At 46.2% G+C, this 19,250-nt stretch overlaps 1 protein-coding gene across 1 annotated transcript in view; it reads left to right on the forward strand.

Annotated features, from left to right (window-relative positions):
* Positions 1 to 1,308: 1,308 nt before the first annotated feature.
* Positions 1,309 to 19,250, forward strand: part of TMC5 (transmembrane channel like 5) — a 45,705-nt gene continuing 27,763 nt past the window's right edge. The window contains exons 1-6 of the mRNA XM_015416106.1: positions 1,309 to 1,339; positions 7,135 to 7,237; positions 10,153 to 10,266; positions 12,471 to 12,558; positions 15,489 to 15,737; positions 18,034 to 18,185. Coding sequence (XP_015271592.1) covers positions 1,309 to 1,339; positions 7,135 to 7,237; positions 10,153 to 10,266; positions 12,471 to 12,558; positions 15,489 to 15,737; positions 18,034 to 18,185 — 737 coding nt within the window. The remainder of the gene's footprint in view (positions 1,340 to 7,134; positions 7,238 to 10,152; positions 10,267 to 12,470; positions 12,559 to 15,488; positions 15,738 to 18,033; positions 18,186 to 19,250) is intronic.

A 19,250-nucleotide genomic window follows, 5' to 3' on the forward strand; every position in this document is an offset into this window, starting at 1 on the left:
TTCTGTCCTCATGTCAAAACCTCAAACTGTCACTCCTGATAGACATACATATTCATCCACACAGCATCACTTCCAAAACCCCTCCCCCTCTCTGTCACTCACCAATCACACCCCTTGTCTGTTTCAAGCACTCTAGTCTATCACATGCAACCAAACTTTTAAAGAGACACACACCCATAAACAAGGAATTGTTACAGTGGTTTTATTACATACATTTGATTTATTAGTTGCCTTGGTGGTGCTTATGAGGGCAGAAAAGCACAGTATCATTTTTTTAAAGCAAAAATGGATATCATCTGCAGCATGATAGACAGATGCTCCGGAACCATGGCTGTGGAATGGCGGACTACCACATATTTTCGTAACCACTAGAATGTTAACAGGAAGAGCAACAGAGGGTTGGTGATAAAACGTCTCTGGCAGTTGTGGTCAGAAGATAAACAGTAGAATTCCTAAAGCTGGTTCAGTTGACTTTCATTAAGAGGCACTTCTACAGAAGAATCATCATGCTCACTTTTTGGAGTCTATTTCATTGACATGTCCCCATTAGATCTGATGCAACTGAAAAAGTTTTGGGATCCTATGCCTTAAGTTTGCTATTATGGGTCAGAACAGGTAACTGGGTTCATTTATACAGTTGATTAGCCAGTAGTCCAAGGAATAAGGAGCTACGGTGGCTCAAGTGGCTAAGACGCTGAACTGCAGGCTGTGGAAAGTCGTAGTTCAGCAGTTCAAGACCCGGGTGCCGCATGACGGAGTGAGCTCCCATCTCTAGTTCCAGCTCCTGCCAACCTAGCAGTTCGAAAGCAAGAAATTGCAAGTAGATAAATAGGTACCACTTCGGTGGGAAGGTAACAGCGTTCCGTGCGCCTTGGTGTTTAGTCATGCCGGCCACATGACCACGGAAACGTCTTCGGACAGCGCTGGCTCTTCGGCTTTGAAACGGAGATGAGCACCGCAACCCTAGAGTCGGACTCGACTGGCTTTCGAGTAAGGGAACCTTTACCTTTACCTTTTAGTCCTAGGAATGCAGCGTATGATTAAGTTTAGGGTTAAACTTCATTTGGGACTAAATCCAGTTGGGTTCCGTGGATTTTAATCCTGTATGAAAGTGTGTGACTCCATAGCAGATGTATTCTAGAAATAATTCGGCCCAAACATTTTAATGAATGTAATTTCTTTCTATACAGATTCAAAATGAAGAAATAGGTAATGAAGAACTGATGTGCCCTGCTGAATAAATCTCCAAGTATTTTCATTGCACAATGGCCTTTCACTATAACGATGCCTTTGAAAACCCAGACTACCATGACTCTGAAACGCTGGAGCTTGACAGAGTGTAAGTTTGAAATGTAGTTTATAAGACTACAGACAGTTGCTATTGTTGACTAACTGGGAGAATAACTTCAGGTGGTCTGAAGCAGCAGAACAACGTTTGAGTCCAGTGGGGCACCTTTAAGACCAACACAGTTTTATTCAAGGTGTGAGCATTCGTGTGCACGCGCACTTCCTGAGACACAATGAAATGGAATTTACCAGTCCATACATATAAACTGCGGTGGCTCAAGTGGTTAAGACGCTGAACTGCAGGCTGTGGAAGGTCAGTAGTTCAGCGGTTCAAGACCCGGGTTGCCGCATGACAGAGTGAGCTCCCGTCTCTAGTTCCAGCTCCTGCCAACCTAGCAGTGCGAAAGCAAGAAATTGCAAGTAGATAAATAGGTACCACTTCGGTGGGAAGGTAACTGTGTTCCGTGCGCCTTGGTGTTTAGTCATGCCGGCCACATGACCTCGGAAACGTCTTCAGGCAGCGCTGGCTCTTCAGCTTTGAAACGGAGATGAGCACCGCAACCCTAGAGTCGGACTTGACTGGCTTTCGAGCAAGGGAACCTTTACCTTTACTTACATATAAGCAGATGGATCCAGGTGGGCGTGTTGGTCTGAAGCATTTTGTTGGTCTGAAAGGTGCCACTGGACTCTAACTTTGTTACATAGGCAGACAGAGCTGTAAATTAGCATGCAACATAATGAAGATGTTTGTCAGATTCCAGAATAACAAGCTTAAGTTTAAATGGTTACCACTTATTTGGGTTCAATGAGGGGGAAATAGTAAAAGAGATAAATATGTTTACATTGGGGATTGATGTGTCCTTAATTGTAGAATGCTGAGAGCAATTAATTGAGACCCTGTTCCATCCGTCTCCTCTCAAGCATGGAGGCGACCTTACAGCATCATCTTCCTTGAAGTGGGGCGACTGGCTGTGTAGATGTATCTCCCCTGTTCCCAAACCAGAGAAATTCAATGCGATCTACCATTCCAAATTACATCACATTTTACATTACAACAGTCTCAGTTTATTACTCTTAACAATTAAGAATGTAATTAAATATTAATGTATTTGGAATGGTAGATTTAAATGTATTTCTCTCGTCTGGGGACAAGGAAAATGACTCTATGCAGACGATCGCCCCATTTCAAAGAAAAAGATGCTCTGTAAGGTCTGCTCCGTGCTTGAGAGGAGAGGGGTGGAACCGAAACAGGACAGACTCTCACCATTCCACAATTAAGGATACATCAGTCTCCAATTCTGACCTATTTATTTCCTTGCTATGTTTCCCCCCACTATTTGATGCCAAACAGATGATAGCCATATAAACTAAGCTTGTTAGTCTTTTAGCTTGTTAAAAACATCTTCATTATTCTATATGCTAATTTACTGCCCATCCTCTATATGTATGACTGTTATTTCTATTTTCATTCCATTGTATCTGAAGCAGTGTGCGTGCACACAAAAGCTCACACCTTGAATATACCTTTATTGGTCTTAAAGGTGCCCCTGGACTCAAAATTTGTTCTACTGCTTCAGACCAACACTGTTGCCCACCTGGATCTGTTACATTCTACTACATTATGATAGCTCCAGATACTGACAAGGTGAGCTCACACATGAAAGCTTATACCTTGAATAAAACTTTGTTGGTCTTTAAAGGTGCTGCTGGACTCAAACTTTGTTCTACTATTCATTATGCTACATTAAAATCTACTATTCTAATCTGTTATTCTAAATAAGAAATAAAATAAAGAGGATGTATGGCCCTTCTGGGGGATTGTTAAGAATACAGATGGAAGGGCTGAATGAGGTTAGCATATGCAGTGAGATAAGAAGCCAATATCCCTGTTAAGTCCTGGGGATTCCATTGTTCTGAGTGTTGTAATAACTTGCAAACCAGCAATTTCCCTTCCTAGTCTGTTCCTGAAGTTCCTTTGCAAGAAGACAGCTACTTTGAGGTCACCTGTTGAATGTCCTGGAAGGCTGAAGTGCTCTCCTACAGGTTTCTCAGTCTTGTGATTCTTGATGTCAACTTATCTTTTGCCGTAGGGTTTAACCTGTTTGCTCTATGTAGAGAACCAAAGGGCATTGTTGGCATCTAGTGAATAAGCCTGAGATGATGTAGTTGATATTGTTAGGTCCAGTGATTGTGTTGTCTGGGTATATGTGGCAGCAAAGTTGGCATCTGGGTTTATTGCAAGCTCTGGTCCCAGTGTCCATGTTCAAATTAGATGTTGTATAATTGTGGGTGAGGAGCAATGCTCCCTCTAAGCTGTGGAGTCTTGTGAGCAAAAATTCTACTTTGTGATCTACTGGCATTAAAGTTGTGAGCAAGCAATTTGGCTACTGCATAAACTAGTTTGCTCTGGAGCCATCCTTCCTGAGCTAAAACAAAAATGTGTGAGCTGGAGGCTAAAAGCCTGTGAGCTAGCTCACAATAACTCAGCTTAGAGGGAACACTGGTGAGGAGTTGTTTAAGATTGGGGTGCTGTCTGTGTGCAGTAAAAGGTTTTCTCCCCAGTACTTGTGTGAGAGAACTGTCATTATTCCGGAAGAGGTGGTAAGTCGCTGATGATGTGTTGAACAGTTTTGAATGGAGAGCTGTATGTGACCACTAGTGGTGTTCTATTATTGTCTCTTTTGGGCCTGTATTGCATCAGGTTTTCTCTGGGTACCATTCTGGCTTTGTTAATCTGTTCCTTGACTTCATCAGGTGGGTACTTTAGTTACAGAAAGATTTGTTGTAGATCCCTCAGGTGAGAATCTCTGTCTGTAGGATTGGAGCAGATGCAGCAGTAACTTTTTCAGTTTAAATCATCAACTCCTGTTCACATGTGTAGAATATCCCATGTTAATGTAGTTTTATTCACAGTTTTCAGATTAAGAATGCACATGGAAGGGGTAACTGTCTTGAATTAAGCTGATGCTCAAGTGTTTTAGTGCAAGCAAGCAGCTGTGGATATTTGTTTAAAATCAAACTGATATTGGAAATATAGTTTATTTGGTGCTAGTTTGGTGTAGTGGTTAAGTGTGCAGACTCGAATCTGGGAGAACCAGATTTGATTCCCCACTCCTCCACTTGCAGCTGCTGGATGACCTTGGGCAAGCCATAGTTCTGATAAGAACTTTCCTTGAAAGGGCAGTTCTTGAAAGAGCTCTCTCAGCCCCACCTACCTCACAGGGTGTCTGTTGTGTGGAGGAGAAGGGAAGGAGTTTGTAAGCCGCTCTGAGACTCTGAGTGAAGGGTGGGGTATAAAGGCAATCTCTTCTTAATTAGGTTCTTATTGCTTAATGCCTAAAATTAAGGGGATAGAAATCATTCAGAAGATGGTAGTATGAATCAGTGAAACAGTTTCACTTTTTGATTTTCTATATGTGTTTTTAACTTCATTCTAATAACAAAAAAGTCATCCCTAAATGTTGATGTGTTACATCCATGATGCTAAATCATGGGTATTTATCATATTTGCAAAATGTTTTTTCAGTTATTTTCAGTGTGTGCAGTTTAAAGCAACTGTTGTTTAGTTCCTCTTTGCAACAACTGTTGTTTTCCCCTTTTCTTATATTTCATTTAGACGACCTCGCTGGAGCACTTCTTTTCATCGCAATCCTTACAATTCCTCTCCTTACAATCTCTATGATGATTACAATGGAGAAAGGCAGAATCCACCAGTGGAAATACCTATGGACTCCGTGCGGATTCAGTCTCCTGCTGCTGAGTACAGTCCAAGAGTTTTTGCGTTTGAGACATCCAATTCAAATCCATATGAAGATTCACATGGTATGTTATTGAATCACATACATCTTAATTATACAAATGCAGATTGTTTGGAGGCTTCTGTTGCAGAATGTCTAGTTCTCATGCTACAGGGCTTGTTATAAAAAATCCTCTCTGTGTTTTTGTGCACACGTGTGTGCGTGCGTGTTTTTCCTTTGTTAAAAGCTTGGAAGCCGTGGGTGGCAAGGGAGAGCTTTTGCTGCTGGGCTGCGTGTGTGTTCACACATGCATAAGTCACCTGAACTCAGCTGCCGACTAGTTGTGCGGTGGTTAACCTGTATTTGGGCTGCACTTCTTTTCAGTTTGCAGGTGAGAGCTTGCATAATTAAGAGACCAGTTCTAAGCAGATGTTCTCAGAATCCTGCTCACGTCTGGGGATTGTTCCCAGAAGAGTGTTCTTAGATGGCAACCTAAATGATCTTCCATCCACACATCCCTCCATGCCTATAATAAACCTACACAGCAGGGAGACACCTTCTAACCCAGTGATGGCAAACCTTTTAGAGACCGAGTGTCCAAACTGCGGCCCAAAACCCACTTATTTATCGCAAAGTGCCAACACGGCAATTTAACCTGAATACTGAGGTTTTACTTTAGAAAAACAACTCCTACATTAATTTAAGATGATCCAAACAAAGTAAGGAAAGCAATCCCAAATGCTTTCATTGACTTAAAATTATTTGGCAGAGAATTCGACACTTTAATGATGGTCTGGGCCTGGCTGGGGTGATGGCACGCGTGCCCACAGAGAGGGCTCTGAGTGCCACTTCTGGCACCCGTGCCATAGGTTCGCCACCACTGTTCTAGCCTATCCTTCTCCCTGACATTCTAGTTTTCTGTGTGGAAGGATTTTTTTTTGTATGGCAGGAACATTCAGTTTTGTGAATCCCCCCCCCCTTGCAATCTCAGACTGTAGACTGAGGTTAAGTGCTTCAATGAGAACGAAGCCCCTGGATCGAAGCACTTCTGTCCAAAGTGCTTGTCCCATTGCTCCCAAAGAGGATCTAAAATCATACAGGTAATACCTTTTATGATGGACCAAATTGGCTAAGGTGCCTATAAAGCCTACACTGTCTGCTGTCCTCAGACTCATCATTACACCAGCCTGTTGTATCAAACAAGACTTGTGCATTAATCCAACAGCCAGCTTAGAACCAGGTTGTAAATACTATCTGAACACACGTCTTCCACAACTCCAAAATGTACCTTTGAGATCTGTAGCTTCTTTACTTCCTGACTCCTGTTTTGTTTTTCTTTCTTTGGTGTGAGTGACTTTGCACTGGGGGAGGGGGGGGAGTGGCAGAGTTAATGAGGAAATCAGCTCTTTTAAAAAGGGATTTTATGAGGAATAGAGCTGAAATGCAAGTTGTCCTGTCTAGTGGTCCACACTGGCACTCAGGACTACATTTATTTTGGAATATAGCCCATGCCATCTACAAACATCTACAGCCTTGTTATTCTGCCAGTAAACCTGCATTGTATTCTTTAGTTTAATGATACTGCTCTTACAGCCAATTCGGCTCTGAACAGTGTCACACTAGACTAAAAAAAGAAGGAAATCTATTTAATACATGTGTCTATATAATATAATGCTGCATTGTATTGACTACAGGAAGCACCATGTGTTCTGTTTCCCCCCCCCTTACAGTGAATCCTTCATTTGACTATGAATCAGAATTTCCATACATGTTACCCACTTCCGGTGATACCTTTAACGATCATTATGCACACAGATCTGATACACCAGATGGAGGTAAGACTACAAGGGATAAATATCTTACAGCACTGTTGAATGTTGAGTTACAAAAATATTATGGAAGAATAACATTAAAAATGATGTACCTGATTGGAAATAGTTTCATAAATAATATATATTCAAAGAAGTGTTCTTTTCCCCCCTGAGGAAGTGGACATGAGTATTTTTTCTGGAATAAAAGGTAGTTAGTTCCATAAGAATCCTCTCTCTCTTTAACAATACACTTATGAAGCTTTTAGGCTCGTGAAAAGATGCTCTGTTTAATTCCTCAGCTAGTGCCGTTCAGCAGCGTAGCCGGCAAGAAGTGGATATGGCCTTCCTGGCACCTTCTAGCCTCCGTCAGCTGGACCCCGGATATGATGAAGAGAAGCAAAAGCAAGGTGAACGAGTGCTTCCTTTTCACTTCATCTGCTGAAGAAATGTTGCTCTCCCCTCCCCCGAGTTCTTTGACAAGGGGCTCATGGGCATACGTCTCTCAAACCCAGCATGGGGTAGTGGTGGGCTAGGATCTAGGAGACCGGGGCTCAGATCCACACGCTGCAGGGCCAGCCTCAGCTTATTTTGCACCCTAGGTGAGGATCCCTTCTGGCGCCCCCCCCCCCCCCGTGCGCCCACCATGGCTCTGACCTGTTAATTGGATCTGTACCCCGGACCTCCCGTTCCCCTGGCACCCATGCTCTTAACACTCACTTTTCCTTTTGTAACTTTGCCTGCTTTGCACATCTGGCTTCCATCGAGGAAGACTCTGCAAAGAAAGGCACTCGCAGTCGCAAACAACCTCTGCTTCTCACTTGCCTTGACAGTTCCTTGCTGGGGTTGCCATAAGTCAGTTGCAACTTGAGTGTCCTTATGTAATAGCCCCCTACTTAGATTCTTCTTTGACTCAGCTGAGTGACCCTTCTGTGCCCAGAGGGCTAAGTTCTTTGGTAGAATTGGTGTTTGTATCATCAGAAAGATCATAACATGTTTAAAACTCAGTAGTGTTTGCAGCTGAACCAGGACAGTGGAGGGGTGTGTGTGCCAGTTTGGCGCCCCTAAGGGTTGGCGCACTCTAGGCGAGCGCCTAGTTCGCCTAGTGAGTGAGCCGGCCCTGACAAGCTGCCATGAACGTGTGAAGTTGCCTGGTACCGAATCAGACCATCGAGGTCAGTGTTCTTTACTCAGACTGGCAGTTGTTCTCCAGGGTCTCCGACTGAGGTCTTTCACCTCACTTACTGTCTGGCCCTTTGAACTGGAGATGCTGGGGATTGAACCTGGGATCTTCTGCGTGCCAAGCAGAGGCTCTGCCACTTAGCCACAGCCCTTCCCACCATGAAGCTTGCCTGATGACCTTAGGCTAGTGACTCTCAGCATCACCAATCTTACAGGTTTACCAGTCTCACAGGTTCACAGATGAAGTGAAAGAAGGTAAAACAGGCCGCCCTGACCTCCTTAGAAGAAGCAGGAGATTAAAATGTACTGTTTTGAAGTGTCGGGAGTTTGCCTGTCAAATGAGGCTTTCTGCCACTGATGCATTATGATATATTTTTACTTTAGAACCAGAAACGGTGTTGGAAGTTCCAGATGCGATGCCCCCGGTCTCAGACCTCCAGACTGAGTGGCAAGAGAGACTAAGATAGCTAGACAGGCAAACGGACCTTTCTTCCTTTATCTACGCATCTGCCACTGTCCTCTTTGATATGCAGATCGTGATCTCAGGGGCCAATTTCCCTTTCCTGCTTCTCTCTCACTCTGAATGAAGACTTGCTCTCTACCTGCACGGGCCAAGAGAGGGACAGGCCGTCCTCCCTTGGCTCCATGAGGCAGATGGGCCTCCCGCCTTCTGCCTCCATCCTTTAGCTAGTAAGTTAGTAATCTATCAGTCTCTGCTCTTTCCTATCCAAAGTGTACTTCTCAAATAAAGAGAGAAGTATTTCTCTTTTAAACTTGCAATGTGGCTCTGTGCAGCTTTGTAAGCTGAGTAACCTGGTAAAGTGAGGCTCCTGCGTCTGTAGCTTTATTTAAGCACTCTGCTAACTAATGGTTACTGGCAGGGGTCATTTCCTGCGGGAGTGCACAGGAGCGGAGTTCCGGCAGTAAGGAGCCCAGGGGGTGGACACATGCAACAAGCCCCGCCCCCTGCTTCCAGCAGTCCTCAGTTGGGCCACAAGGAGCAAGAAGCAGCCAGGTAAATTGCAGAGCCCCCCCCCCCCGGCCTGCCCTCAGGTAAAAGCTCTCCCAGGGCGGATCTGCACGTCCCCCCCCAACAGCTAGCAATCCAAAACAGTCCAGTGGAGCCTGAGTGGTGGGTGTTGCCTTCTGACACGCTTCCGGTGATGTCAGGGGGTGTGGCATATGCAAATAAATTATGCTAATAAGTTATGCTATTGAGCTCGTGCACCTCTTTTTCTAAGAAAGGACCCCTGCTTACTGGACTAACCACACCAGTTAACCTAAATAAAACGGCTGTCTTTCATCAGCTAGGATATCACTTGTTGGAGAAGCAGAGGACAAGGGAGTTCAGTGGCCACTAGAGGGTGCTCTGCCCAAAACTTGGAGCTGTCTCGATCTGGATCAAATATGGCATGTCCTTTACTGAAAGACCTAGAAGGAATGTCTGATAGATACTGGTACTAGTACCTCAGAACAATTTGAGTTTGGATCTGCTTCTGGAATGTTTGAAAAATGCCAGTGCTGAATTTCCCGTTCTCCCATTCTCTCTCAGCTTGTAACCGATAATTCTGCATCACCTAATAGCAAGTTGTGGTTTTGTGGAGTATTGATGTCCTTCTTTGTCACATTTCACCCCCTAGTGTTGCTGTCTGCTGTTGTTTAGTTGCGTCTTTATCCCACCCTTTCTCCAGGGAGCTCAGGGCGGCCTGTGTGGTTCTCTCCCATCATGCCCTCCAGTACAACGTCTTGTTGTTACCCACATATTTTAACTTTCCACCCCAGTTTTAGTTTTCACAGTTACATTCTGGAGATGATAGATAACAGCAGGGCTATTTTTGGGCAGGAACGCACAGGAATGGAGTTCCGGCTGGCTTCAGAGTTGGCCACGCCCACTACAGCCAAAACCTCTGCGTGCGTGGCTACAGAGGGCAGGCCTAGAGAGCGACTCCAAGGGGGTGCCCGGGCAAGCCAAGGGAAGGCATGGGGGTGTGGCCTAATATGCTAATGAGTTTCTGCTGTTGGGTGTGGCCCATTATGCTATTGATTTCCTGCTGGGCCTTTTCTACAAAAAAGCCGTGGATAACAGCAATACTATTTCATACTACTACTACTTGAATGTTTTGGGGTTTTTTATGCAGAAGAAAAACTAATCCAAAGTCTTGCAAGCTTGTCTGCCTGGGAAAGAGAAAAAAAGAAAGAGTCAAAGCAATCCAGAAGATCCCAAAAACTATGAAAGAAAAGAGAGAACTCAGGTAGAAGCACATTGCATTTTGATGTTTTGTAAGTGCTTTGGGCGTGCCTAGGTTGGAACGGTTGGCTAATAACATTTTAAAGTAATGTTTTTTTTTTGAGAATTTAAAAAAATGTAAGCATGCACGTTCTTTCTGTAGCAATTTTACCAACATTTACTGAGGTCCCCATCTTGCTGCCTCTGCATCCCGATATAGAATAATTAGAAAAGAAACATGTCTTTAACGTTAATTAATTAAATACAAAATAGTGGGTTGGACCCAAGCAGCTCTTTTGGGGGGTAATAAGAGAAAAATTGGTTTAAGTCAGAGTTCCCCAGCGTGGCACCCAGAGCGCCCACCAGCACCTCTCCTGGAGCCTGCGAAATGTTGTTAGAAAGAAACTGGGGCTCGGTGGGGCTTAGCAGAGGAGGGATCTTCCCCAAGATCTTCTCTGCGTGACTCTTCCAGTGTGTGTACACAAGGAAGTATTTTAAATAATATCTTCATTTTAAAAGGCATCCTGTTAATCAGAACTTCTACCTGAGATATTGAAGGGCTCCTTTTAGAGTTATGCATAGCCTCACTTGCTTCTGTTTTGTGGCTGGCTCCCCATCCCGTGGCAGCCGTTTCGTGGTTGTGCCCACTGTCCAGTGTCAGAATGCCGAAAGTGCCTATCGGCTCAAAAAGGTTGGGGACACCTGGTTGAAGACCTTTCAGGGCCCAAATGTAATTTACGTGGACCCAGTACAAACTCAGACTGGGGGCTTCCCCTCCTCAGATTCCAATACATACGTATTTTATCATGCATTAATAAAACTTCCAGGAAAAAAGGCTAAATTCAGTCTTGGGTTGTATTAAAAGGGCCATAGCATCGAAATTGCAGGAGGTCATAGCCCCTCTGTACACTGCCTTCGTCAGGCTGCACCTGGAATACTGTGTGCAGTTCTGGAGGCCTCACTTCAAAAAGGAACTGGACAAAATCGAGTGGGTGCAGAAGAGAGAAAGACGAGGATGATCAGGGGTCTGGAGACTGAGCCCTACGAGGAAAGGTTAAGGGCCTTGGGGATGTTTAGTTTGGAGAAGTGGAGGTTGAGGGGGTGGACATGATTGCTCTCTTTAAATATTTGAAAGGCTGTCATTTGGAGGAGGGCAAGGAGCTGTTTCAGTTGGCAGCAGAGGATAGGACCCGAAGCAATGGGTATAAGTTACATGCAGAAAGGTATCGGCTGGATATTAGGAAAAACTTTTTCACGGTCAGAGTGGTTCAGAGGTGGAATCAGCTGCCTAGGGAGGTGGTGAGCTCCCCTTCACTGACAGCTTTCAAGAAGAGGCTGGACAAATATTTGTCAGGGATGCTTTAGGCTGGTCCTGCATTGGGCAGGGGGTTGGACAAGATGCTCTGTATGGCCCAGCTCTATGATTCTATAAAAAAAGAAACAATTATTTTTTTAATTTCTGAAGTGTCATAAATATACCTTATCACAATACTGAGCTTACAGACCAGGCCAAAGCTCTCCTGAACTCTCCTACTCCCGTAAAGGGAATCCATCCTCTCCCTACCCCCACCTCGCCCTCACGATCGGGCTCTGGTGAGGCTGCACGCATGGCAAGTGAAACACGGGGTTCCCCTTCCTGGTGTTTCTCTTGCTGATCTAATGAGGGGGTAGGAGGATTATGTTTCAGGAGTTCTTCCTTGGTGCAGAGAAAAACGGGGAGAATTAATGGGAAAGGTGAAACTTTCCTCCTACCTTCTGATCTTACACAAGGGGCGCTCTTATCTATTCTTGCACGAGCATTACCCAACAGAGGGTGATTTCCCACAAGCGCTGCTCCGCGCTCGCTCCTCCCTTTTGCCCCGATGGTACGTGTCAATTTCACACAAGCTGCTGCGCGGCCGCATTTTGCCCTGCGGCTTCGTGCGATTTTCCCCACCTCTACTCAGTCCTCAAAAAACAGGATTGAGTAGACGCGGGGAGAATCGCACGAAGCTGCGGGCCAAAATGTGGTCGAATTGACACGTACCATCGGGGCAAAAGGGAGGAGTGAGCACGGAGCAGCGCTTGTGGGAAATCACCCAGAGACTTACTTGGGAAACACACGTTCGTTGTTGAAGGTACTGCTCTGCATGATATAAGCAGAGAATGCAATCAGACGCAAGCAACGGAGCCTGGAAACGTCCAGTTAATTTTAATGTATCCCGCACATTACTTTTTACTCCTCAACAGGGATCACGTTCTTACGGAGAAAACAAAGGCCCGCAACCGGGATGCCCAGATTAACTGTTGTGCCCAGTGCTTCTACAACACAGCTTTGGTAAGTGTAGCACACGTTACATTCATCAAGGAAGAAGAAGCATTTAAGTGAGGATTTCCTAACAAACAAATCGCCATGCAGTGTCACTGCTTCTGTGTTGGCTCATTCAAAGTAAAGGAATTTTCTTCTTTATGAGCCATTAAGAAGTCTGTGAAGTTGGCAGTGTTAAAAGTAAGTGCTCAGTTACGTAAAATAAAGCTGCATAAGGGCCACGTGGTAGAGCCCTCATTGCCCTTAAGTACCTATGCTTACCTTTTCTGGCCCTGGGAGAACAGGTTTCGTGGTGCAGGGAGGGGTGTAGCTTATTGGTTACATGTTGAGTATTTCTTGTGTGTGTATTGTAGGTGTGTATATGCCTGGAAGTCATGGTTGACTTCTGGCGACCCCTAGTGGGGCTTCAGAGAGGTGGCTTATTATTGCCTGCCTCTGCGTCCCAGCCCTGGAATTCCTTGGAGGTCTCCCTTGCTTCCAAGTACTTGCCAGGGTCGGCCCTGCTTAGCTTCCGAGATCTGACGAGATCGGACTCGCCTGGGCTATCCAGGTCAGGGCACTTGTTGGTTACATTTTGTTATAAAGGTAAAGGTTCCCTTGCTCGAAAGCCAGTCGAGTCCGACTCTAGGGTTGCGGTGCTCATCTCCGTTTCAAAGCCGAAGAGCCAGCGCTGTCCAAAGATGTTTCCGTGGTCATGTGGCCGGCATGACTAAACACCAAGGTGCACGGAACACTGTTACCTTCCCACCGAAGTGGTACCTATTTATCTACTTGCAATTTCTTGCTTTCGAACTGCTAGGTTGGCAGGAGCTGGAACTAGAGACGGGAGCTCACTCCGTCATGCGGCACCCGGGTCTCGAACTGCTGAACTGCTGACCTTCCACAGACTGCAGTTCAGCGTCTTAACCACTTGAGCCACCGCAGCTCCTACATTTTGTTATACTGGCCTGTTATTCTACCATTCCCCTAAGCAAAGGAGGGATGGCCATTTGGTAGAAATACTCTGGCCATCCCTCCTTTGGATTTCCTGCATTGAGCAGGAGGTTGGAGTACGTGCCTCATGAAGCCCCTTGCAACTGTAGCCATACAATCCGAAGCAGAATTACGGGTTTAGGAGGGTGTAAGACTGCTTTGGAATGTAGTTTAGGACTCTCTGAGTGAAGAGATACTTCCTTTTGTCTTCCCTTTATCGGTGGCACAATAGCAACAAAGGGTACTGTTAAGATATCATGTGGGGTATAAATAAACAGTATTCTTATAAAGTTGTGCTTTGTGAGGGTGACATTGTGATAACAGCAATCGCTCCTTTAGCTCAAGAGGTTTCTAGATAGTCAAGGATTTTCTGCTGTCTCTGGTCATTCATTGAATCAGTCTAAAAATGCAGGGATAAGTTTTGTTAATTATGAGACAGGTCTCTTAACTCAGTGCTCCCTGGAAAGATCTGTACTTTAAAGACTTGTGTGTAGATGTGTCAAACAATCATTTGGGAAAAGCAATGACAAACAAATTAAATTTGGAAGCACGGGCCGGAGAGTGAAGATAGCTTTTCCAGCAAATTGAAGGTGATACAGAAGAGGGTTGACTGCTTACATTCTCATCCAACTCTGAGTTCTGGGAAACAGGTTTTGCGTATGTCTGTATTGTCTGATCAGAGAAGACAGTGAGACGAAAAGATATCTGTGTGTACTCACCGTCACCCAGGGAACCTCCCTCAAACCATTTTCAGCCCTCCTAAAAACTGTCATCTGTCTGACTTCATCTTGATGGGGTGGAGAAGATGGGCGCAGTACGAGCCATTGCCTTGGGCGTGTTGCCAGAACCTGTGTTGGATCTAGCCAGCTTTTCTTGCTCAGTGTCACTTAATTCTTCTCTTTCCTGCAGCCCCTGTCCCATGTGGCTTTTGTCCATGCAAGTCCCAAGATCTCCAGCATAGCCTCTTTGGACGATGGGGATTTTTACCAGCAAAAAAGCTAGTTGGATTCAACCCGTAATAATATTTTTGTTGAAAGTCTCACTGACCTTTTTCTGATTAGTCAAAAATGTGTGAGAAAACGATCTCTCAGTTTATCTGGGCGGGGGTGGGTGGGGTGGAAAACATGACTCCTGGTGTCTTCAGGAATTCAACAGAATCTTATGAACTGTGCTTGTGATCTGTGATAAGGATTCCCTGGGCTACGTGCCTCTCAGCAGCAAGGGGTTAGTTTTAAACCTAAAGGACACCCAGCTGGAAAAGGCAGGTGTAATTCTAGTAAAGGGTTTTTTTTGCAGGACACTATAATATCAACCATCTAATAGGAAAGATAAATAATCCATTTAGACACATGGGTTACTTTCCGGAAACATAGTTGGGTAATGCAGTGAGTCCAAGTCCCAATGCTGGTTTGCCGGTCAAAACATTTTCATGCCAGTTCTCAGTAAAAGACCTCTGAAGCAGCTTAGAAAATGAAATCCCACTTTCAAACTGTGGCATACAACATAACCTATAAAATCATAATTCAACAGCAAGTTAAAGTGTCTGGTAGTTAAAAGATTAAATAAAAAAACCTGTAAAGCAATGTAAGCCAGAAATGAAGCCAAAAGAGGCAAATAAATCCACATAATATAGCCACCAATAAAGCAACCCAAACCATAATCAGATGCTATACTAACTGAAGGGGTCCATGTTTTTGTCTAATCTGGGAGAACCGGGTTTGATTCCCCACTCCTCCACTTGTACCTGGCTGGGTGACCTTGGGCAAGCCGAAGCTCTGATAAGAGCTGTCCTTGAAAAACAGCAGTTTGTGTCAGAGCTCTCTCAGCCCCACCTACCTCACAGGGTGTCTGTTGTGGGGAGGGGAAGGGAAAGGAGTTTGTAAGACGCGCTGAGACACCTTTGGGTAGTGAAGAGCGGGGTACTAATCCAATCTCTTCTTCTCCTTCTCCCTTCCATCCTCTTCTAGTCCTTTCGGCAGTTAAAAAATGGCTTGTCAGAATGTTTTCAGTTCTTCCACCTTTGGCAGAAGACTCTCAAGGTTATCGGCAGCCAATTTGGGACCAGCGTCTGCTCTTACTTTGTTTTCCTCACGTGGCTCCTGATGTTCAACATTTTCTCGTTCCTTGTGAACTTCAGCTTTATCACAGTCCCTCAGCTCCTTGAAGCCAAAGCAAATAACCTTTCGTTCACAGGGCTGGAGTTTTTCACAGGAGCCGTAAGTGTGCACTTTTCTTTTCTTTTTTTGAAAGCGGATCTGATGTGGGCTTCCTCTCCCACCCATTAAATCATCCTAGTACTATGCAGAGCTGTTCTTCTGACTTTGATCTAGAGGTGTGATAAGAAGAGAGTATCCATCCCTGTTTGCCTCTTTATGCCGGGACAAGAGGGAGAGGCCATTTGCAGGGGGGAAATGGGCCGTGGTGGTGGGGGAACATGAGTGCTTAACTCTTCCCCCTTACCTGCCAGGAGACAGGGAGAAACTGACCAAAGGGCAAAGATCTTCCCAATCAGGAATCTCTGCACTCTAGACTAGAGGTGTCAAATTCATTCGTTATGAGAGCCGGATCTGACGTAAATGTCACTTTGTCAGGCTGGCCCTTGTGTACCATAAAATGTAAAGCCAGGTACTGGAGATGTGAACTTTATAAAGGATGGCAGCTGGTAAGCTCCAAGCTGGTGTGTGCTCGTTGCAAGGCCTCATGGGTCGGGAGGGGGGTGCAGAGGAATACCCACACGGGCAGACCGGAGAGCCAGCAGTGCAGTGCTGGGCAGATGCTCCCATGCTGCCTGGGGGGGGGGGGCAAACCCCTCCTTCAGCTGACTCCTGCCACCAGGGCCCCAGGGTTAAACACAAAGTGGATGGGTGGTTTGCAAGGTCCCCTCTGCCCCCGAGCCACGATGGAAGGTGGCTTGAACTAACCCCCCCACCCACCCACAGAAGTGGCGGGTGGCAGCCCAGGTTCAAGGCGACGTCTGCAGCGGGACCCAGGCCAAGCAAAGCCTGATAAGCCGGAGGTGCCCCTGCGGCAGCATCCGCCTCCGGCCATGGCCACCAGGTGAGCTGGGTGTTCAAGCCAGAGATCATCAGCAAGCTGTGCCACCTCGATGCGGCGGCGGCAGCCGTCTCAGGCCAAAGTCCACCAGATCATCTGATGGGGGAGCAGGCACCACGCGCACAAGGCCACGTGTGTGGCAGAGGCCCCAGGCCAACCAGTGAGAACTAGAGGGTGCATGAGGTGGCAGCTGCCTAAGACTAAAGGCTGCTGGGTGGTCCATGGGGGAGGGAGGCCTGGCTGCTGAGTCTGGTCCTTGGTGGCAGGTCTAGGCCCCCCGATGTGTGGAAGAAGCTGCCATGGCCAAAGCATAGCTGCCTCATGGGAGGGGGGATGAATATAGCAACGGAGCTGGCTGCCAGCAGCCCCCAACAGAGAATCATCTGAGGATCACCCTCCACGTGCAAACGCTGATCCCTGCTGCCACCTGAGGCAGCACCCCTGGAGTTGCAGGCCAAGTGGAGAGTTGGCCCATGGCTATGGTAGGGCTATTGGGGGGGGGGGGGGGCACCCCCCACATGGGGAGGGAAGGGCTTTGGGGGGGGGGGGGTTCAGCCTTAAAGGGACAGCCCCACAAGATTTCCCTTCTCCCTTGCTGGCAGCGTCTTCTCCCTGCTTGCTAGCAGGAAGAAGACTCCGCAGCCAGCAACGGAGGCCACCCAGCCGCCACCTCGAGAGAAATCAAGCGGGCCGCTGTGGTGCGACTCCAGAGAGGGGGTTTAAAGTTGAAACCCCCTCTCTGCTCAGCTGGCTGATGGGGGAAGAGGGGGGGGGCAGCCGTGTGGCCTCCTTGTCAACCGAGTCTTCTTCCTGCTAGCAAGAAGGGAGAAGACTCTGCAGGCAAGAGGCAGAAAGAAGACTCTGTAGCCAGTAACGGAGGCCGCGCAGGCGCCCCCTCTCTTCCCCCACCAGCCAGCTGAGCAGAGAGGGGGTTTAAACTTTAAACCCTCTCTCTGGAGTCGCACCGCAGTGGAGAAATCGTGCTGCTGCTGCAGGGGGAAGACGGGGAGGCACAATTAACCCTCACAGGGTTTAATTTTTTATTTTAGATTAAGGCACCCAGCAGCCCCTCCAGAACCCCGAAGCCCCCCAGCAGCACTCCAAAGCATTTGCTTTGCACATGCATGCATTGCTTTTCGTTCTTTCCTTGTAAGAAGTGACACTGATACAGCTGCAGCATTACTAGTTGAGCATGCGATAGATGCTTTTGGCATAGAACAAAACAGGAAGTTCCTTGGCAGTAGGAGGATCTTTGGGTTAATGAACCCCAAGAGCCAGGTTCCAGTCCAGGGGCATCTTAAAGACCAACCAGATTTCCAGAACACACACTTTCAAGACATTTCCATTTGTCAGATACTAGACTTGAATCTTGCTCTTCCTCTGCAGACCAACACGGCCACGTGAAACTCATGATCCCCAAGGAGTTCTCTAACTTCTGTATCCTATCTATTATTTCAGGGCTATTTTACAGAAACGGTGCTCTACTACGGGTTTTATGCCAATGGTACAATCTCAGAAAATAAGAGCAGTTCTCCGTATAACATGCAGCTGGCCTATATTTTCACAATAGGTGTTTATTTTGTCCTCTGCTTCCTGAGCTTGCTGTACAGGTATGTTTGCTTATGTTCCTCTTTTGTTTAAAAGTGAAATGTTTTTTTAATCATTGTGGGGGGAAACAGCTAATTTGTAGAGTATTATTTACTATTAAAACAATTCTGGATCCCTTGTTTAGGCAGGCTGTGCTTCATTTGCTGCTAAGGTCAGAAAGGAAATATATCCTGCCAAAGTCTCAGGGTGACAAGTGGAGAACATTACGCAGAAATGCATGCAACAAAGCCATGTATTAAAGGATGTTAAAGGCTTTCCCACCTTTTCATCTTCCTGGCTTCTAAGTTTCTGTTTCGATTGCGAACCTAAACAGCATGATAAAAAGTAGAGACATCAGCCTGCCAACAAAAGTCCCATGGTCAAAGCAATGGTATTCCCAGTAGTCATGTATGGCTGCGAGAGAGTTGGACTATAAGGAAGGCTGAGCGCCGAAGAATGGATTATTTTGAACTGTGGTGCTGGAGAAGACTCTTGAGAGTCCCTTGGACTGCAAGAAGAACAAATCAGTCAATCCTAAAAGAAATCAACCCTAACTGTTCCCTGGAAGGCCAGATAATGAAACCGGAGCTCAAATACTTTGGCCACCAAATGAGAAGGGAGCACTCACTGGAGAAGACCCTGATGCTGGGAAAGACTGAAGGTCAAAGAAGACGGGGACGGCAAAGGATGAGATGGTTAGACAGTGTCACCGATGCAACGAACATGAAGTTGAGCCAACTTCAGAGGACGGTGGAAGACAGGAAGGCCTGGTGGGATCTGGTCCATGGGGTCACAAAGAGTCGGACTCGACTGTGCGACTGAACAACAAGTCGTCAATTTGATATCACAGTGGTTTATTTCCAGCATAAAAACCTGCAGTTTAAATCTGCATGGAGATATGCTGGAAATAAACTAGTGTAATATCAGATTGGCCACTAGAGGGAGCAAAACACATGTGGAACAGAAACACACACACACACTTGAAGGAATAGGAACTTAAAAGCGAGGAAATAGGAGCATCCAGGGAAGCCCTAGGTTGCAAGGTGCATTTTGAGCCACAAAGTGGCAGAGTGTGTGTGCTTAACCCT

Source organism: Gekko japonicus, unplaced genomic scaffold, assembly GCF_001447785.1.
Source record: "Gekko japonicus isolate JY-2015 unplaced genomic scaffold, Gekko_japonicus_V1.1 scaffold321, whole genome shotgun sequence".
Lineage (NCBI taxonomy): Eukaryota > Metazoa > Chordata > Lepidosauria > Squamata > Gekkonidae > Gekko > Gekko japonicus.